Raw genomic sequence first — 20440 nt, forward strand, 5'->3', positions numbered from 1 at the left:
CCTTTTGCTATAGCTACTAGAAAATTCCATCTGTGGCTGGCAAATGGACACAAAGGTATTGGATTCAGTGAGAGGAGGGCATTTTGGAGGGTTCTGAGCCAGGCTTACAAGGCAAATATCTTGAGGGGAAAGTGTCCCTGGTGCACCATTTAAAAGGACAAGCATGAGATTCTGGGGATGGGGAGTCCCTGGAGGGGAAGGGTAGAGAGAGAACACACGAGGCCTGCAGAAGCAAGCCCATTCTCCATCCCAGCAACAATGCTAGATCCCAAGCTAGTGGAGGCCAGGATTCAGTCAGGCCTCCAACCCAGGAGTGCAGGCACTAGGGGAACTGGACTCAGTACTATGTGTGTGCAGAGCACGACGGTGAGGCATCTGCTCGACTATGTGCAGTGCAGGGTATCTTCTAAAGCCTGTTATCCAGGACTCCAGCCTTGAGAGGGAGGTTGGTGAGCATCCTAGGAGACTGTGAAAGAGAAAGGAAAACGGGCGAGGTGATGCTGCTACTGTTAAGGGAGATGATGATGATGATGGTGGTACTACTGCTGCTGCTACTGCTGCTGCTGTTGTTGCTGCTGCTGATGACAATAGTGGTAATGAAAGAATGGTGACGATAGAAATGGTGGTGATAATGGTATTTATGATGATTGTGACACACATGGTGGTGACAATAGAAATAGTAGAGATGATAGTGATGATGATGGTGATTTTTAAAACAATGCATGAGATAAGGTATTCTCTGCTCTAGTGCTGACATCCTGATTCCTCAGCCCCCTCCCCCTTCCCTCCCTGCCCCCTTCTCTACCTTCTTCTCCACTTTCTCCTCTTCTTTCTAGTCTTTCCCACTGAAAGGAAAGGGAGGCTAGAGGGGGAGGAGAGGCGGAAGAAGGAGAAACTGGGCCTCTGAAAGGGGATAATGAGCACTCCAGGGATGTGATTTGATCTTGGCCCGCCCACCAGTCTGAGATCTGGAGGCAAGTCCAGGCGAAATTTTCACCACCATTGCAGATCTGCTGGGGGACAGGGGGTAGGGAGGGCAGAATCCAGACTCTGAGGACTCCTCCAGGGACCCTGACTCTGGCCTATGAATAAAGAGAAGGAAAATAGGCTGGGAACCTCCCCAGGACTAGAGAGGTCTAAGCAGGCTGGCAGGATAGAGGAATATTTAGAAAAAGCTAACCTTCAACCCTGTATTTAAGCAAAATGGTAGCCTCCTTGAATTGCTGTCTCTTCTTCCATGCCAGCCTTGTCTATTTCAGGGCACCTACAAGGGTCACCTCCAAGAAGTCTTCCTCACATCCCGCAAGCAGGGCTACAGATGTCTCCATAAATCTTACCCTTGTCGGGTGGAAGGGGTCACAACTCAACTACACTGACTTCACCCCATCCTTTTCCCATGCCACTTACTCCTACAAAACCATTACATCTCTCATCTCTCAACTCTCAAGCTACCTGGGCTCATCATCCCAAGGCCTTTGTACACTGACTGGCCTGGCTTATGCTAGGTTCTTCCCTGATCTGATCTGTCCCCTACTGGTCTGTCAACGGCTGTGCTAAAACACTGTAGGTGCTCAGAACAGGCATTACTGTGACTCCTAAGTCTAGGTCAGGGCTGATGATGGCTAGTTAGATTGTATGTGTAAAAGATGAACAGGAAGGAGTGACCAATGACCTATCTAAAGTAGAGATGCCTGATGGAGAGGGCCAGAGAGCATTAGAAGAGGGCCTGATGCAGTTGCTAGGTAGCCCAGACAACAAGCAGTGACTTCCAGTCTTGGTATCAAATCAAAAGTCAGGAGCTCAGCTTTTCCAGGCCCTGTGCTAGCCTCAAGCTCGATGTCCCTAACTGGGAAGTAGACACGATGGTTCACTGTTCCTGTACACCAGGTTGAATTGGACAGCGGTCAGGAAAAGGTGAGGCTAAGCAGCCCAGGGATAAGAGTCAGCCCAATCCACAGACCAGGCAATGGTTTATTAGCCACAATGGATGGAGAAGCCCTCTTCACAGAGCCTTGTTTTAATATAAGCTGTACTGGGTATGAGTGAGACTAGAGCTCAAGTTTCTTGTAGATTGGAGGAGGGTTCTTTTGGTTGTGGGTACAGTATGATTTGCGAGCTGGAGTCATCAAGTCTTCCAGTTCCTGCCTTTCTCACTGAAATCTACATCCATATATATGTGTTTCACACACACACACACACACACACACACACACACACACACACACACACACGTACACACCTTTGTAGAAGTAGAGGAAGATGAGCAACAGTTCAAACATCTCAGTTTCTCTATTTGTGGTCACCTCCCAAGGTACATCTACCATTATAGTTACCATAGCTTGACTGCTACAGGGAAGGGGCCTTGTGTTCTCCATGGACCATGGCCCCTGCCTGCCATCACCACATCCTTAAACCCCAGGTCTATCTTTTCTCACCAATGGCTGCCTGAATCTCACCCCACCTCATCTAGGATTGTCTCCAGCTTAGACACCCTTCCTGAACTGAATAATTGATTGGTCAGTTATTCTCCCCATTTAAGATGCCGTGGAAATCTTCCCAGAAACATTTTATGCTCTCTCGCCTCTCTCTCCCTTCACTTTGCCTCACACTCCCTCTGCTACCAAGTGAGGAATCCTGAGTATGATCTGAAGGAGCAATGCCTGAGAGTTGGGATTCAGCTCCATACTAGAGGCCTCGAGCAGGTCTGACTTCCTATGGTTCATTTCACTCATGACATAAGAGAGAACTTGGCATTCTGCCTTTCCTCTGCAGTTATCACCAAGATAGAACCGTCTATTGAAAGCCAGATTTTAAACAGGGCATGGTGGCACATGCTTGTAATAATAGCCCATGGGAGGTAAAGGCCTGAGAATCAGGCATTTAATATCATTCTTGGCTACATAGTGAGTTTGAGGCTAGCCTGAGCTACATTAAGACCCTGTCTTAGAAACCAAAAATAAATAAATAAATAAATAAATAAACATATAAAATAAATAAATTATACGCAGTATTGATTCAAAGAAGCCATTAAAATGCTCTTCAAGGTGTCCTGTGCCATTTGAGCATGCTCTGAGGATTCATATGAAGAAATGATAAAACAGCAACTCGTTGTGTTGCCATCATAATTGTATGTAGGTTGCAGTTTCTAGAACTCTCTCCCATTTCACAGACACATTAAGAATCTCTGTGAAAACACTGGGTGCCTACGAGTTCCTACATTTCTGTGTGTGCGCTTGTGCGTGCATGTGCATGTACGTGTGTACGTGTGTATGTGTGTGAGTGTGTGTGTGTGTGTGTGTGTGTGTGTGTGTGTACATGTGTCTAGACAACAAAAAAGTAACAAGGTCAACAAAGTACAGGTGATGATGAAGGCTGGTCATGGAGGGGACGGTGTCATTGTTTCAACCTTAGGAGATTCAAAATCTCATTTGAATATTTGTCTCACAATCATTATATTTCAAGTTTATATATGTTAAGTTACATATATAAACTTGTAAGCACAATATAAGTTAATGTAAGCACATATAATTTAATTATATCATGAGTTGTATATATATTCATTATAAAATATGTAATTATACATAATATAGTATATGTTATATGTTATGTAATGTACATTATTGGTAGGCATAGAAAGAAATATGAAGAATGACAGTGAATTATTATAATATTAGTATTATTATTTTGGATTTTTCAAAGTAGAGTTTCTTTGTATAGCCCTGGCTGACCTGGTACTACTCTGTAGACCAGGCTGGCCTCCATCTCAGAGATCCACCTGCCTCTGCCTCCCAAGTACTAAGATTAAGCTCATTACCCTGCCTTATTGTGGTTTTATTAAAATTCTCTGAAAGTACTGAAACCATTTTTACCCTACATAGAAACCCTGAGATGGGTGTAGCCAGGATGTGGCTGCTATAACTCCAGCCCTTGGTCTTTTTCACACTCTCGTCTCCTTAGGAGGAAGGGCCTAGAGCTGGTACCAATCATGTACCGTTGTACCTGGAGGTTAGTAGAGGCTCTAAGTGCACTGTCCTTTCCCTTTGAGATGGCATGCTGATAGCCCAGAACTCATGATCCTTCTGTCTCTGCCTCTCGGGGGCTAGGATCACAGTCCTGTCTACCCTGTCTTGCCTCTTTGTACATTGGAGGAATGATTAAATTAGTGCTTATCGTTTGGAAAGATCCTCAACTCTTGCCCCTTTTATCCTCTCCATACAAAATTGCCTTGTCCAGCCAGTGACTCCCCAAATGCAGTAAAATGGATGGGTAGAAAACTGCAGTCTTCCACGGCCCTTGTTCTTACCCTCTAGCCAGCTAGAGTGAAAATTCGGGGCAACTTCACTCCCTGAAAATCCTCTTGAACAAAGCCTGGGGGAGGGGGGAATCCAATGCTGTGTTGTAAAGTGAAAGGGTCTCCCACGCATGCCTGGCCCAGGTCTGCAAGGCTGAGAGCTAAGATCCTCCCATACAGTAGTCTAGGGGACCTGGTGTCCTGAAGTTCCCAGGAGGCACTGAAAAAGTGGCACCTTCCCTGGCATGGTCCTTTGGACCAGAAATATGGCAGCAAAACAGTGGGACCCCTAGGTTCCTGTGGTGCAAGCCACTGCCTGGGCCCAGACCTACCCTATCTCCTATCTCCCACAGAGCCTCTCTTTTCAGCAGCTGCTTCTAGGCCCAGAGACTCCTCAGCATCCCCAGACATTAGGGGGTGATCTACCATTTCTGCCTCGACACTGACCTCTGGTGGAGCATCTAAGCACAGTCGCCCAAAGGCTTCAGCCAGGCTTTCCCCACCCACACCACTCACTACTGTTCCCTGAGCATTGCCCAAGTCTGTTCTCACACCTGTGGGCACTCAGGTGATTTCCCCTTTCTGGAGTTCTAGATCCAGCCATTCTCTCCTCTTCCGGGGCCCTTTGGAATTAGGGATCATCTCTGTTGTGATGCAATCCTGCAGTGGCCCATGCTTTGCCTCTTAAGGGACAAGGTACCTGGTAGAGACGTAGTGTGTAGGTATGGTGGGAAGATGGGAGAATAAATAAATGAACATGGGTGGATGAGGGTATGTATGGTGCAGCTAGCAATGACAACCACTGTGGAGGGACCCCAGAGTCAGAAGGACTGGTGGGCACTTAGACCAACATGTTGCTTCAGCTCTGAGTCTTTGTTTCTTCCACTGGGTATGGAAATAACACTAGTGCCTCTCATTAGGTTGATGACGGGCCACTGCCACCCTTTCTAAAATGAGGATGAGAGTTCTGATAGAACTACAGTCCCCATTGCCCAGCCCTGGCAGTGGTAAGGGTGTCACATGAGATCCCCCCACTTCCCTGTGTCCTCTCGACACTCATGCCCTGAGAAAAGAGACTAGCATGTCACCCATCACTGGGTGACCTAAAGGGTTCTCTCCACCCAGGCAAGGTCCTCTATTCTGATCCTATGTTCCTAGTGAGTACCTTTTTTAAAATGGTGTGATCGTACTGTGTGAAGCCCCAAGGATCACTTAGTTTCTGGGTTCATCTAGAGCGCTGGACCATGCTGTCCCACCCTTAGCCACTGCTCACCTGTAAACAGCATATTACAGATGCGTATGCAGGCTTTCCCATGGCACTGGTACAAACGCATATGCAGGCTTTCCCACAATGCTGCTACAAGCATTTATGAGCTTCCCTACAGTGATAGACTTTTCTTCTCAATTTCAATCAGCTTTAGCATTCCTGTAAGTTTGACAGCAGGGATCAAAAAATACTTTACCCTGCTTACCCATATTGTTCCTTTTGTCCAGAAGTATGGGAATCTTAGGGACATTGCTAGCAAGCTATGCCTTTCTTTTTCTCTGTTTTCAGGTACTTTAACAAACTCTCAAGGGCTAAGATGAATTTCAAATCATCACTTAACAGCATTTTGCCCTGAGGGGTGAAAGAAAGATATGTCCCAAAGCCATGTCTGGTAGCTCTCTGTAGGACACTTGGAGGTACTTCATACTAGGCGTAAAGAATGTTAAAGCAGAAAGATGACCCGAGGCTCTGTTCTGACCCTGTCCTCCATCCAGTGTTCTCAAGTCATTGTTCCTACCCTCTTAAGAATCACAAGCACTACAGGCCGACTCGTGCCTGTCTAGAAGAATCCAGAGTCCAAGTGTGATCAGGGCCTCTGTGTTGATGGTTGCTGCCTTCAGAACTATCTAGAAGAGCCTTGATGCCCTGTATCCCCTCCAGCAGCCTATGAATGGCTCTCTGGAGACAACGCTGGGCATCAGTGTACTAGGACTGTCAAGGTGATTCTGGTGGGGAAGAAAATCCAGGGAGTTCTGCTGGGCTGTGCTTCTAACGATTCCTGAGCAGGGATTGAAGGTCTCAGAGTGAGCAGAGACAGACAGGCAGGCCTGCAGCCATGTAGCTGGGCAGGCCAGCTCTCACTGAGCGTGTGCTGTGCATGCGGTTTGGGAGGCATCTTGGGCACGCCACTCTCTTCTTGTCATCCTGTTAACACTGTGGCATCTGCAGAATTCAGTGCCAGAAGCACATTGTAAAAGGAGTTTTATGTGAACCACGTCAATTTGGAAGGACCAAGGAGCTTTTATTCTTATTTCTCTTTTCCTTTCTCAGTCCTTCCTACTCAGCCTTCTCCTTACTTGATGGTTTATTTTTCTCTTTTCTTCCTTCTTAAGGATACTACAGGGTCCCAGGGTACTGTGTCTGCACAGATGCATCTGTCTAGTTTGGGGTAGGCGCATTGACTGCTTGTGTTGTGACAGCCAGGGCTCTCTTAGAAGAGGGCAGGGATCCTGTAGGGACAGAAAGGACAGAATCCCAAGAAAAGTATGGGTGCAGAAAAGGGCTTGTAATGCTCTAAGACAATGTTCCTCCCAAGCAAGGTGCTTCTGGGAAATTCTATGTCACCTTAAAGTGCACACGGGGCTGCTCCTCCCTTTGAGTCACCAGGAAATTCCTCCCATCCTCTCAGTGCACCCAGGGCCCTGCTCCCAGATCTTGTGAGGCTAAGCTTTGCCAGCTATTGGGCTTGCCTGCATGCCTGTTGCTTCCACGGGGATGTCTACAGACTTACAATTTGTATTCTGAGTCCAAGGTTCACCAGGTCTTGTTCTATTTGGCCACCAGAGGCCCCAGGAGAAGTCCTCCCCATGGTTTTTTCACAAAAGCAAATGAGTTATTTACTTAAAAGCTTTAGAGAAGGTGCTGAGAAACTGGCTCTGTAGTCTGTAGTAATGGGCACTCACTTCTCTTCCAGAGGACCAGAGTTTGGTTCCTAGAATCTGTGTCCAGCAGATCATGACCCCTCTATGATTCTAGCTGGAGGGGATCCGATACCCTCCTCTCATCTGTATGAGCATATGAACACACGTAGCATACACACAGACACACTGACACACACACATATATATATATATATATATATACATATACACACACTAATAATTGTTGTTGTTGTTATTATTATTATTATTATTATATAAAACATTTTTTCCTAAACCTTAGGGCAGAGAAGAACTTGATCCCTTCCCCTGACTCCTTAGGTGACCTTCTACAGACCAATTGGCAGATCACTTAAGACTCTCTAAGGGCCCCAGTTCCTCACCACTCTGAGGAAAATCAGCAGGCCCACTTTGTAATTTGTTAGACAATATGTGAGCTGGTGTATATTCACGTGCTGCAGGGAACCCTCCATAAATATTAGCTGTAGAGATCTCAGAAACCTGTGTGTTTACTCATACCACAAAACAGGGGAGTGGCAAGAAGGTAATCCTGCCCTTAAGAGTTCAAAGTTCACTTGAGGATATAGATTGAACTCATCATTTCTGCTGATAGGGGCTTACTGACACCTACTATGTGCCCAGCTCCTTCTGCCTGGTTGAGGCAGATGTCTCTTGCCATGTCTGTTGCACTACACACCTTGGGCTGGTTGGTCCATGGCTTCAGAGCAATCCTCCTCTCTCTTGCGTCCATCTCATTATCGGAGCTATAGGATTAGAACTGCGTGCTGCCATGTCTGTCTTTTACACGTGGATTCTAAGGGGTGGAATTCAGGTCATCAGATTTTTACTGGCTAAGCCATTTCACCAGCTCCTGAGCACCTCTTGGTTGCCTTCCGAGATGGTTCTTGAGTGAGTACCTTTTAGCTAGTTTCTTCCATCAGGAAATTCTCCCTCCATAGACCATCATGGGGGAAATGCTAAGTCCAACAGATCTGAGTTCTAATCCATGTTCAGAGGCAGATAGGTACTCTAGTCATCTCACTGATCTATGAAATAATATGTCCATCTCCATGCAGAAGATGAGGTAGTCTGAGATCTTTACTAGGCTCATCTCAAGTGTCCCTGGGCTGGTAGCCCTCAGTAGACAGACTAACTAGAGACTAGACTTAGCCTTGGGGGGAAGTAAGAATGCCACTTGCAGAGGAGAAAGCCAAGCCTCAGACAGAAAACCCTCGTGCCACGGGAATGATGATAAACGAAGGCTTGGCACAGGGACTCACTGTGATTTACTCCAAGTCTAGACCTTCCCCGAGCATCTCCCACTAAAATCTCTCAGTGAGTGAGGCATTTGGGACTACTCTTGGCCGATGCACTCTATAAGCATCAGCAGCCAGCCAGCCTCTGCCTTGTCAGCCTCTCTGATTTGCACACATGCTCCTGCACCCCAGGCACTGCACGCCACCAACTTTGCCTTGCGTTCCGGCTGCTCCATGTACTTCGGTCCCCTACCCTCCTTCCTTATTGTGGGTCCATTCTTGCTCTTCCATCGTGGTTTCCACAGCTTTACCACCTCCTGGAAGAAGTTGGCCCCACTCTGTACCCCCACCACATTTTTTCTTTCTACTCCTGAAATCGAGTACATCTGTTTGCTTCCCTCTACTGTGTCCTCAGCACCCAGCACAAAGCTAGAGCTGTGCTGAGTAAACAAAATGAATAAGTAACATCACTGTAGTGCTTATCACCTTGGTTACAGTTATCATGTACAAATCACCATTGGTTATGTTAGTGAGGAGAGTGACTCTATGCAATGCTGCTTCCTTCAACCCATCACAGAGCCTAGCACACAGTAGGTGTTTGGTAAGTATCTGTAGATTCATTATCCAAAGAGCTGGTGTGAATTTCTCTGCCCAAACAGCCTTTTTTTCAGGGGCAAAAGTTCCCTGTGTATGTAACCGAGGGTTATCACTGGGAGTCTGAACTAATCACTGCCCTGTAGTCATACATCTTGGATATTAAAGCTGGGCAAGACATCAGGAATCAGGCAGCCATACATCAAAGTCTGGGGGAGCCTGCGGAGCTCTTGCTTAGGTGAACTGGAAGCCTTGAGACCACTAGATGGCACCAACAGCTAAGACTTGGTCCAAGGAAGGTTTTGCCCATCCAGTCACTGTCAGGCAACCCTTCCTATATTCCTTACCCAGATGCCTGGGGGCCTCTAGGCAGGTACCAAGAAAGAAGGCTGCCTATTGAGACTGCTTACCTGGGATAAAGGGATGAGGCCGCTGATGTTCTCATAGAGTCTGGTGCACCAGCTTCTAGCTGTTCAATGAGCAGCACAGGTTTGGGGAGGGATGCTCTAAGTGTTCTTCATATGCTAAATCCCTGTGTTTCCACACTGAGTAGACCTGTTCCTACATAACTGCTCTCAAAGTGACATCTTGTACCCAGTTACAGACTTCAGAGGGGCTGATATGTGTTTCTAAACCCACTTGGAAACACCCCCATCTAACCCTCTTGGACTCTGTATTCTTCTTGAGTCCCAAGCTTAACCCTGAGAGAAGAGATTGATTCAGAATATGATGTCAAGTAATCCCACAGCACTTTTATCCCTCTGCAAGTTGAAACCTAGAGAACCCTACACTGTGCACTGTGCACTGTGTGTTATATTCAGGTAGAGAGAGAAACAAAACCCTAACAGAAAAGCCACTGTGTCAAGGCAGCCTGTTGCTCCATGCACACTGCAAGCATCTAGTAACTAAGAACTCAGAGTGGCATAACAGGTCATAGAGAGTAGGGACATTTATCTCAGACATAGAGAAGATGCCTTGAGGCAAGGAAAGGATGCACCAAGCTGAGCCCTAAATTAATCCTGGAAGTGATATGTCTGGGCCTCAAATAGAGGCTATGGGCAATGCAGGCTGACCAGAGTCACTCTGTAAGCTTCTAGGCCTTCTTTTCTTTGCATCAGTATCTATGCACTTGTGATGTTCCAGGACCAGGACCTGCAGGTCAGATTAATGCAGTAGTTCATCTCTGCTCCTTTTTAGCCAGAGCTATTCCTGGTCCAAACTACAGAGAGCTTCTTTGCACTTTCCACGGCACCCAGAGCCTTATGCTATGATTCATAACTTCTAATGCTTGTCTCTCCTATTATGTTGCATAAGCTTCATGTACAGGATCCTCTCATTTTTGTCTTCTCTGGCATGTAGAGAAGGCTACATGCTAGCTCTATGAACATCTGTTTAATGGCTGAAACAGCCCAGAAGGAACATAGAGGGGGTGCAGGGGAATCCCTCTCCCCTTCAGACCTCAGTTTCCTCTAGTGCAGGGTGAGGTACTCAGATGGGGCCAGGAAGGCAGTCATCCAGGTTGGGATGTACATGGATTACAGAGATACAGGCATCTTTGAGGAGTTGTGCTTAGATACCAGAGTCCTTCCACCTGCCTGCTATCCAGGTGAGAGGCCCTGTCTCAAAACAAAAAACAAAAAACAAAAACAAAACAAAACAAAACCAAAAAAACAAAAAACAAACAAAAACAAAAACAAAAACCAAGGTCTGTAGCATTGATTAAAAAAAGAGCTGAGGATGTCTTCTGGCCTAGACACACACACACACACACACATACACACACACACACCCACACACACACAGAGTTATCTGATTCCACCAGGTACAGAAGACTCTGTGAAGGAAGAGTTTGGAGTCTGCATAGCCCAAATCCAGCTCTCTCTCTCTTCCATAACCCAGTGCCACCACAGGTACTATTGGGACCATGGAGACACCAAGGAAAGAAGGAAGCCAAGATGGACCAAGGTGGATACTAGGCCCCAGTACTTCACTGGCTGAGAATTGTTCTGATTCCTCTGAACTTTGAACTCCTTGATCTTTCTGGCTTTATTGAAAGAAAATCGATGTTTGTCTGTTGATCATGTGGAAGTCAATAATTGTGAAATCCTCTAAACACACTGAAGGTGGAAAGGCAATTGCAGCTCTTTGGGCTTGGAAACTCTGGACTCAACAACCCCTTTTCACCTCTGCCCTTCCTCCACAGGCCCTCTCTCCAACCCCCACAACAATGACCTTCACCCCAGCACCACTAGAGGAAACGACTACACGCCCCGAATTCTGCAAGTGGCCATGTGAGTGCCCACAATCCCCACCTCGCTGCCCACTGGGCGTCAGCCTAATCACAGATGGCTGTGAATGCTGTAAGATATGTGCCCAGCAGCTTGGGGACAACTGCACAGAGGCTGCCATCTGTGACCCACACCGGGGCCTCTACTGCGATTACAGTGGGGATCGCCCGAGGTACGCAATAGGAGTGTGTGCACGTAAGTGAGAGACTCCATACCTTCCAACTGCCCCCCACACCTTATCTCTGGCCCATGAACACCCACAGCCCTTCAGCTGCCCAGGCTTAGCTGGTCAGGAAACATAGTCCAACCAATCCACAGTTAGAGGCCACAAGATGGATCATACTGGGAAGAGACTAATAACTGCATTCTTCTTGTCCCTAAGATATTATGTCTTGCTCTCTTCCTATTAGAGACATCTCCCTCCCCCAAAGAAGGAGATTCTGCCAAGCAATACTCAAGCCTAGTTCCATTCTCTTGGTAGAAAAGACTCTTCAGTAGATGTCCAATGGCCTATCAAATGATATGGAGACACTGCCATACTTCAAATGCATATATATATACTTAAGAAAGCCATTGACCATGAAATAGAAAAACCAGCAGCCTGCATCATTTCCCAGCAACCCTGCTTTTCCAGTTGCCACCACTACTTTTAACTTGTTGGCCCTTTATTGCTATCACTACATAGTAATGTCTAATGTCTTCTGTGAGATTTTACCTATGCTGTACTATACTATACTATAGCTTGCTATATTAATTTTGTGTCACCTATTACCATTCGTATAGGATAGTTGAAGGATTAGCTCCCTGATGCCATCAGATACCTTTGTTATCTTCCAACTGTCCTTGTCCTGATTTTTAGCTCCGTAATCATGAATGTATTTTATGTTCTGACGACGTTCACTAGAGCCTGAATAATATACATGTTTGAATTGCCACTTTTCATAGTACCATCTGCTCTTCCTGGTGCTTCTAGCTGCCTTTGTTCTCTTTGATTTGGGTGTGTACAGTATCCTTGTGTTTGGAGGAAGACTGTTGTTCATTCTTCACGGGCTCCATCCTGTGTCTTCTGTCCTGGCTCTTCATAGAGACCATGTTTCTGGGAGTTCACTACCTCCTTCTTCTCTCTATTTATTTAGTCTGGATCCTCTCAGCTTTGCCTGGCCGTGTAGTGTGAGCCAACATGACGGCGAACAATGGCCTGCCATATGACATGACAGTCTATCTTCTGAAATATTCCTCCAAATCTTGTAAATACAGAAACTCTCCCCCATGAGTATTCAATCAAGACTCCTCCATAATTCTTGGAACATGTATCCCCTAATATCCGTTCATATACAGTACAGTCCCTAGTCCTACCCAACACCTTAGATTCCCATGGTGGGGGGGGGCATGTTGATGAGATTTGTGTACACAAATCCAAGTCAGTAAACTGTGTCTGAGCCTTCTGGTTCCTTTGTGGCCCTTCCTGTTCATTTTCTTTTATTTTTTTCATCTGTTTAGATTTACATCTTTGGCTTTTCAAATAAATACCCCTGCTTCTCCCATTCTCTGTGATCTTTTCCTCTTGCTGGATTTGTTGTTGTTGTTTTTAATGCCATAAAACATGTTCAAAGAAGACTTGCACCATAACCTGTGCGTATGCACTGATTAAAATGTATTTCCTGAGCATTAGCCCAGACCTGTTTAAATAAACCCCCGAGTCACAGGTCATCTCTGCTTGCTGTGCTAAGACTGACATTATAAGCAGTCATCTACGTTCTTCCATAACCCAGGGAGATGTCACCATCTTCCCTGGGCTGGAATCCCTTATAAGACCAGGCACAGGAGACCAGCTCCTAATTCCTCTCTCTGCTAGCAGGTACTTTAAGGTCATTTGAGAGGTAACTCAGTTCACTGCGATTACACTAATCTCCAAAGCCATAATGGGATCTTACATGCCATAGACATTGTGTCATGGATCCAGAGATTTTCTTTCCTGCTCACCACCCATACCCACCTCACCCTCACAGTTTCCAAATGCAGATCTCACGGCAAACCACTCTCGTCCCTTAGCTCCCTGCCACCAGGAAATTTTCCTTTCCATTTATTTAGGAAAAATAAATAAAACATCAATAATCTCAGGGAAGAATTCAGTAGGTTTAGGCATTTGGCATGAGTTCCCTGGATATGTGGGTTTACAGACCTTGAAATAAATAGAGTAAAACAGGAGTTACAGGGGCTTGAAATATTCCAGCCCATTGTTAAGTTCCAAAAGGTTCCTCCACAGAGCCATTTTCATTTCTAAGTCTAACACTTTACTCTTTCATCCAGGTATAGTCTTACCCATGAGACTCACCACAGCACTCACACAGACACACATCAGGTGCGTTATGTACACACATACATGAGAGAGAGAGAGAGAGAGAGAGAGAGAGGGAGAGAGACAGAGAGAGAGACAGAGAGAGAGACAGAGAGGCAGAGAGAGAGAGAGAGAGAGAGGTGGGTTTGTGTGTGTGTATCATATGTATCATATGTAAACATATGCACATATATACAAAATTCACTCGAGTCCCCTAAGCATTCCCCCAGAAATATGTCATGTCAGAATTCATGAGGGCCAAATACAAAAAACAAAGCAAGTCATGGAAGTGCAGAGCGGCTGTGAGACCCAAGAAAACAGAGCGTCTCGTGCACACAGCCTGTCAGCACGTGATCGGCTTAGCTAGTGGATGGACCCCAGGATGAGCTAAACCTGTCTACAGAGAATTAGGCCAAGACAAGGCAAGTGAAAAACAAGCCATCAGCTGCTGCCACCCAGGGCCCAGGGAGCACAGAAGAGCCATCGGCAAGCCAGTAAATGCCAGCTTTGGCTGTCCATGGTCACCATCCTGGGCCACCGAAGCCAAGCAGAACAGTGAGTCTAGTCTTGCCTCGTCTGCTCAGCTGTCAGGAGGAAACTAGGCTTGCGTATGATTGGTAAACACTAGAGCTACATTCAGAGAAACTTTTTAAAAGGGTGTCCAGGCCAACCTAAACACAGGGATGGGCCCAGTGCCCTCTACTTCAAAAGGTTCCACTATTTCAGTTGCCCAAACACTGCCCTAACAGAGCTTGAACAGGCACCAGGGCAAAAAGGTCTGGCAAAGGAAACATAGTGTTTACAGGCTGATGGGCTTGGGGTTTCAATCACTGCTCTGCTTCTTGCTACAGCTGGCCTTGGGTCACACACCTGAGGATCTTCACTAAATCAGCCTTGAGCAGGGAGAGGTAAGCAGGGGGATGGTAACTGGCTTTTGCTTGCACCATGGGTCATCTCTGCTCTGTCCACTGCTATCCTCCTCCATAGTGAGGAGGTCTCATTCCGGGACCTCCGTACCCTGCGTGTTGCTAAAGGGGGAAAAGGAAAATATAGCATGGTACTTGGGATTAAAAAACTCAAGTTGGAGTCTAATCCTTTTAAACCTCATAGTCCTCAGTAAGGACAAGGTGATGAAGAGTGGAGACCCCTGTGGGAATTCAGGTTGTCACATGCTTAGATACAGTAGGAACTTAGTGGAGGCCAGCGGTCCTGGCATGTGTGTGCCTCTATCCACCCATCTGCCTACTAACTCAGAACAATGTGAAGATGAGGGTATAGGACCAAGCCACATTCCTACTCCAACAAGGCCAAAGATGGTGAGGGGCATGAAGGTCCCAGTAAAGGGGCATGGTGGCTGCAAATCTTTTAGCTCTAAGAAGCCTAGCCAGATCTCATCTGAACTTTCAAGAGAGATTAGAGAGGCGCTGGCTGCTTCCCCTCACCCATGACCAGTCTCCCTGGGAAAGTGGAAAGGCTATATGTGCACAAAGAGGGGCCTTCTTCTGCTGATGGATAATGCATGCTCATCACAGCCCTGATCTCCCCTTGGTCTATGTGGGACAGTTTTATCAGCTGCCCGTGCGTCCCCATTAACCAGTCTACAGAGATGCCATTTCCTAGGCACAATAGTACTTGACTTTGGATGCACACTAGACTCACACTAGAAGGCATTAAAGAAGACCAACACTGAGGAAAGCAGTGGCCCAGCATCTAGGCCTACCTCATGTTATGTAGCCTGGGTATTAGCATTTTTACAGGTTGTTCTGTGAGTTCCTGTAAGCTGATGAAAGGAAAGATAGATTGCTTTGTCATTGACTCCAGAGCCCAGGAATGGTGTCTTTACACATGAGGGCAAAACATAAACTTCAGCTTTCTCACCACCAATACACACACACACACACACAGAGAGAGAGAGAGAGAGAGAGAGAGAGAGAGAGAGAGAGAGAGAGAGAGAGAGAGAGATTCATACAGTCATGCACGTATCTGTTTACACAACATATACATACATGGTCTTGTAAACAAATACATATACAAACTAGCAAGTGCACATTCACATGTACACATATGCACATACACACCTTCCTGGCATCTGAGAGAGTGGCAGGGTGACTGAGGAGGCAAAGCTCAAGGGCCTCCTCACATCCTGCTTTCTGTTTTCTCTTCCTGATCATCCCCCTTCCTCTCCTCTCATCTCCCTCCTCTTCTGATGTCAGGTAAAAAGAAGGACTTGGGTTTGCTGTTTCCACTCTGTCATTCACCAGCTCTTTGAGCCAATGAATCCCTTCCTTTCCCAGCCCTCTCCTGTCCCTGTGAAGTAAACAAAGCTCTCCTGATGAAGTCATCACTGGAGACCTGAGTGAGGTCATGGACCAGAAGCTGTGTCAGCGTGTGCCAGCACCTGCTTCCTGGCTATTCGGAGAATGGTAGCAATGGAGAGATAGACGTACATACTTGGGCATACTGCTCCTTGGCCAGATTGCACCAATGTCACCTTGCTGAGACTGTCTTGTTATACATAACAATGGAAACAACAAAGTGTTTCCTAACAAAACAAAATGTGCCAGGAAACACAGAAGTCATTGCTCCTGCCAGGAACTCTGATGCTTACTGCCAGCCACCACTCCCACCAATCCCAGAGACGCGACAGAGTTACTGCAATCAGCAGGCTCTTAACTGTCCCTTCTCTGTGGGCATTCTTGTCCCAGGACCCCTTGCCTACAGTTCCAGATGCTATTCCCAAGGAACACATAGCACCAAGGTTAGAGTCTGACCCAGTGGTTTGCCAAGCCACAAAAGGCCAGCTTGCATAACCAACTACACAGTTATATCTTATGTCTAATGAAGACTGGCCCCAGTCTCAGGTCCTCCAGAGATGATGGAAGATCTCATTATTTCAGACTGAGTACAGAGTGCTGAAAGTCTTCCTTGACTCCTAAGAGTCTTTGCCAATGTGTCTGGAAGCTGAGCTTCCTCATTGCTTTGGTTTGACCCAATCTCTGCTTGGGTCACTGTGATGCCATCCTGTAGCCTTCTCCGGCCTATTGTGTACTTAGTACCACAAGTTTTCTTGTGAAGTATATAATTCATCTCATTCATTCAAGTTACTTATTGAACACCTACTTGTGCCAGGAAGAATTATAGAAACTGACAGTTCCACTTCCTCTAAGACAGAAGGAAGCTATATCTGGTCTTCTCCAACACACCTATTTCTTTCTCTCTTCCTGTCTCTCTTCCACCCCAACCTCCCAAGGTTACTCCATCACCAGGCTCTTACACCTCTAATAGATGTCCTCCCTAGCAGCAAGAATGTCATCAGCTCCTGGGCTGGCTTCCTCTCTTTCTGGTCTTTGCTGAAGGAAGCCCTCTCACATCCATAGGATCTTCCTTACCCACTTGCTCTCAGTCTATAGCCACGTGTACACCCAATACCCTGTTCCCTTATCTCCCAACACTTATCACAGTGGCTGTCACCATCAACAATCACTCCTACAACCACTGAACCATCTTCCCACTATATTGTGAGAACTTCAAGGACCAGTCCATTGTTATTCTGTTCAGCACTGGGTCTCCGGCTCCACAGTCAGTACTGAAGAAGGCAGCCCACTTCGTTCCTGGGTTCTGGTTCCTGTGTATGCCTTCCTCCTTCAGACAGGCATGCACCAGTACCAGTGTTGGCAACACTGTAGGAATAAAGATATCTGAGCTCTAGCACTAAGGTGCTTGACCCTTCCACCCAACATTCAGCATGGTCATCAATGGCTGTCCCCTGATGTCATGGGCACCTTCACAGTACCCTCTCTCCCTTTCTCCCTGTTGCACCCCATCTCTTCACATGACTCTCTCTTTGTCCTTGGGGTGCAGCCAGATGATATGTGGACCAGGCCCTCTTTTCTCATATGAGCGATTTCTTGGCATGGCATCTTAGGCAGAGGGAAACTGCACAGAAGTAGCTTGGCACAGAGCCCATACCTCCTGGCCTGACATGTCTGCTACCTGTGTTTGCAGAGGTGGTCGGTGTGGGCTGTGTCCTGGATGGCGTACGCTACACCAATGGCGAGTCCTTCCAACCCAACTGCAGGTACAACTGTACCTGCATTGATGGCACGGTGGGCTGCACACCGCTGTGCCTAAGCCCCAGGCCCCCACGCCTCTGGTGCCGCCAGCCCCGGCACGTGAGAGTCCCTGGCCAGTGCTGTGAGCAGTGGGTGTGTGATGATGACGCAAGGAGACCACGCCAGACTGCACTGTTGGACACCAGAGCCTTTGGTAAGTGTGGGCAGGGGCAAGTGAAATCCCTGAATATAATAGAGCTCCTAAATTCCAAATGTTCTCTTCATAAATCAAGTCCCCAGGCCATTACTCTCTCCACAACTCACCAGTTATATGGCCTTATGGATATGTTGTCTGGAACCCAAATTTTCCATCTATAAAATCCAAATGACACCATCTTTCCTGCCTACCTTGGGGGGGGGGGGCTTCTCCTAACTTAAAAGCCTGGCATGACATTTTCAGTCCTCTATTATCTTATTAAAGTATCCCAGGGAGTGGGTAGGGACCTAGAAAGAGGAGCAGGTGGCAGTGCCTTGGAAGGAGTAGATGAACTTTCCAGATAACTCAAGGGTTCTACTGCTATGGTCATGTGAGCAGATGAAAATTTATCTAGGTGAGTCTAAGAAGAAGAAGCCCTGTGAGGGAAGACAGGGATGTGATTTATTCACCATTTATTCACAGGTGCACTTGCTCCAAGATATTTGGAAAATATCCAGCTGGTATTTGCAGAGGTAGCCAGATAGGTTTTTGGCTCTAGGTGGCTAGATAGATGAATGAATAGATCACAGATAGATGATGGGTGTATGCTACATCAGCAATATATAGATATATGGATAGATGCTTAGAGGAGAAGTGGTGGGAGAAGGGGAGTGAAATAGATGGATAACTGGATATAAGATGAATGAGTGGGTGGGTGGATGGATGGATGGATGGATGATAGCTAAATCAATGGGTATATGAAGGCATGCATGGAGATGAAATGGTTATAGACTAGATGAAAACAGATATGTGGAATAAGATTCATACATACATACATACATACATACAAATATACATACATAGGTAGATACATAGATAGATGATAGATAATTACAATGGATGGATAGGTGACATATGGGTAGATAAAGGATAAATATGCACAGATGGTGTCTGATTGGATGATGGTGGATATTTATGCATAGTTAGGCTTTTGAACTAGGGCAGAGGGGACAACAGGGAAGAGAGGATAAGGACAAGAAGCAGTGCTGGAGAACACCTCAAGGCCTGGCACCTGTGCTGCGTGTGGCATGGTGGGAGGAATCAGGGTGGCTCCTGGGGCTGGCCACTGCCCAGGAGAGAATACAACAAAGGAACACGTTTAGGGAGAGGATATGAGCAGGTATGAGCAGGCTGAGTTTGAGGAGCGCTCAGAGGGAGAAATGTCCAGTCAGGGCAACCTCACAGAAGGAGTCCCACAGGAAGAGAGCTCTGCTGAGAGCAGCTGCTGGTCTTTAATATGTCCTGGGAGTAGCACACACAGTGAGACGGAGGAGTAGAGGTCTAGGGAGCATGACTTTTGAGGAGTAGACAAGGGAAAAGGAGGCCAGGGACTATGAAGAAACAGAGTCTGGGGAAATGAGGAGAATCCAAGAGAATCTGCCACAGTGGCCACAGAATCCAGACACTGCTAGAGGAAAATGAGTCAGGTGACGCCAAAGGACAGAAGACTGCTTACCACTGGGATTTGGGGTGCTAATGTTTTTAAAATGTTTTTTAAAGTGTGTGGGTTTGCTCAGAGCCTGCGCAGAGCTGTGTTCTTGGCCTTGGTGCCAGCAGCACTAAGGATTAGAAGATTTTTGTTTTATTTTATTTTATTTTATTTTATTTTTGAGGAAAGGGCCATTCCAGGCTTGGCAGTATCCCTAGCCAGCCCTTTTAGATGACAGCAACACATCCTCAAGTTGTGACCATCTGAAACAACTCCAGACCTTAACAAATGTGACTTAGGGGACAAAATCTTCCACATGGAGAAACAATGTGGTAGAGATGAAAGCCAGTAGCAGGGAAGGTTTGGTCCCTGGTAGCTCAGGGAAGCGTGACTGCTCTTCCCACTAAACCTGCCTTCAGTATAGCACAATAGTCCCTGGGTGGTGGAGGGAGGCAGAGGCTGCCTGCCCATTGTGTGTGACCCAGTGACCCAGTTCTTAGCCATCCCAGGCGGAGGCCCTGGAGCCTTATGGAGGAGACCCAGAAACCAAAGCCCTTTATCCTCTCATCCTCCCTGGCAAATCCCTCCCTCCATGCCTGCTACAGGCTCCCAGCCAGCTCATCCCAGACTGTCTGCTTCTGTCCTTGGATGCCTCCATTGCTGTCTCCTTTCTATGTGTGGGTGCCCTCCCTATCTCAAATTCACTCCCAAATTCACTCACCAGCAATGTTTGCAGCATACCTGCAAGTTCCAGGGACTGTATTTCTGTTACCTGAAATAGATTCCTCGTCTGCCTGGTGTGTTTTTCCTCTCTTCCTTCCCCAATGTTTTGATTACGTTGTCTGCCCTTGCTCTCATTCTCTTCTGTCTTTCTTTATCTCTTTGTCTATCCATCTCTGTGTCTCTCTCTGTCTCTCCATCTCTGTGTCTGTCTCTGTCTCTCGTGTGTGTGTGTATGTGTGTGTGTGTGTGTGTGTGTGTGGTTCCTCTCCCTAACCCCTTTCTTCCATT

At 46.7% G+C, this 20440-nt stretch overlaps 1 protein-coding gene across 3 annotated transcripts in view; it reads left to right on the forward strand.

Annotated features, from left to right (window-relative positions):
* Ccn4 (cellular communication network factor 4) overlaps nucleotides 1-20440 on the forward strand; it is a 31833-nt gene that overhangs the window by 3763 nt on the left and 7630 nt on the right. The window contains exons 2-3 of one of the 3 annotated variants that reach the window (NR_157336.1): nucleotides 11270-11357; nucleotides 17698-17958. Coding sequence is in view for 2 of the 3 variants with exons in the window: in NM_018865.3 (NP_061353.1) it covers nucleotides 11270-11549; nucleotides 17698-17958 (541 nt within the window). In the remaining variant the exon portion in view is untranslated. Of the gene's footprint in view, nucleotides 1-11269; nucleotides 11550-17697; nucleotides 17959-20440 lie in introns of all 3 variants that reach the window. The other 2 variants (NM_018865.3, XM_006520889.2) reach the window with 2 other exon arrangements.

This window comes from Mus musculus, chromosome 15 (genome assembly GCF_000001635.26).
Source record: "Mus musculus strain C57BL/6J chromosome 15, GRCm38.p6 C57BL/6J".
Lineage (NCBI taxonomy): Eukaryota > Metazoa > Chordata > Mammalia > Rodentia > Muridae > Mus > Mus musculus.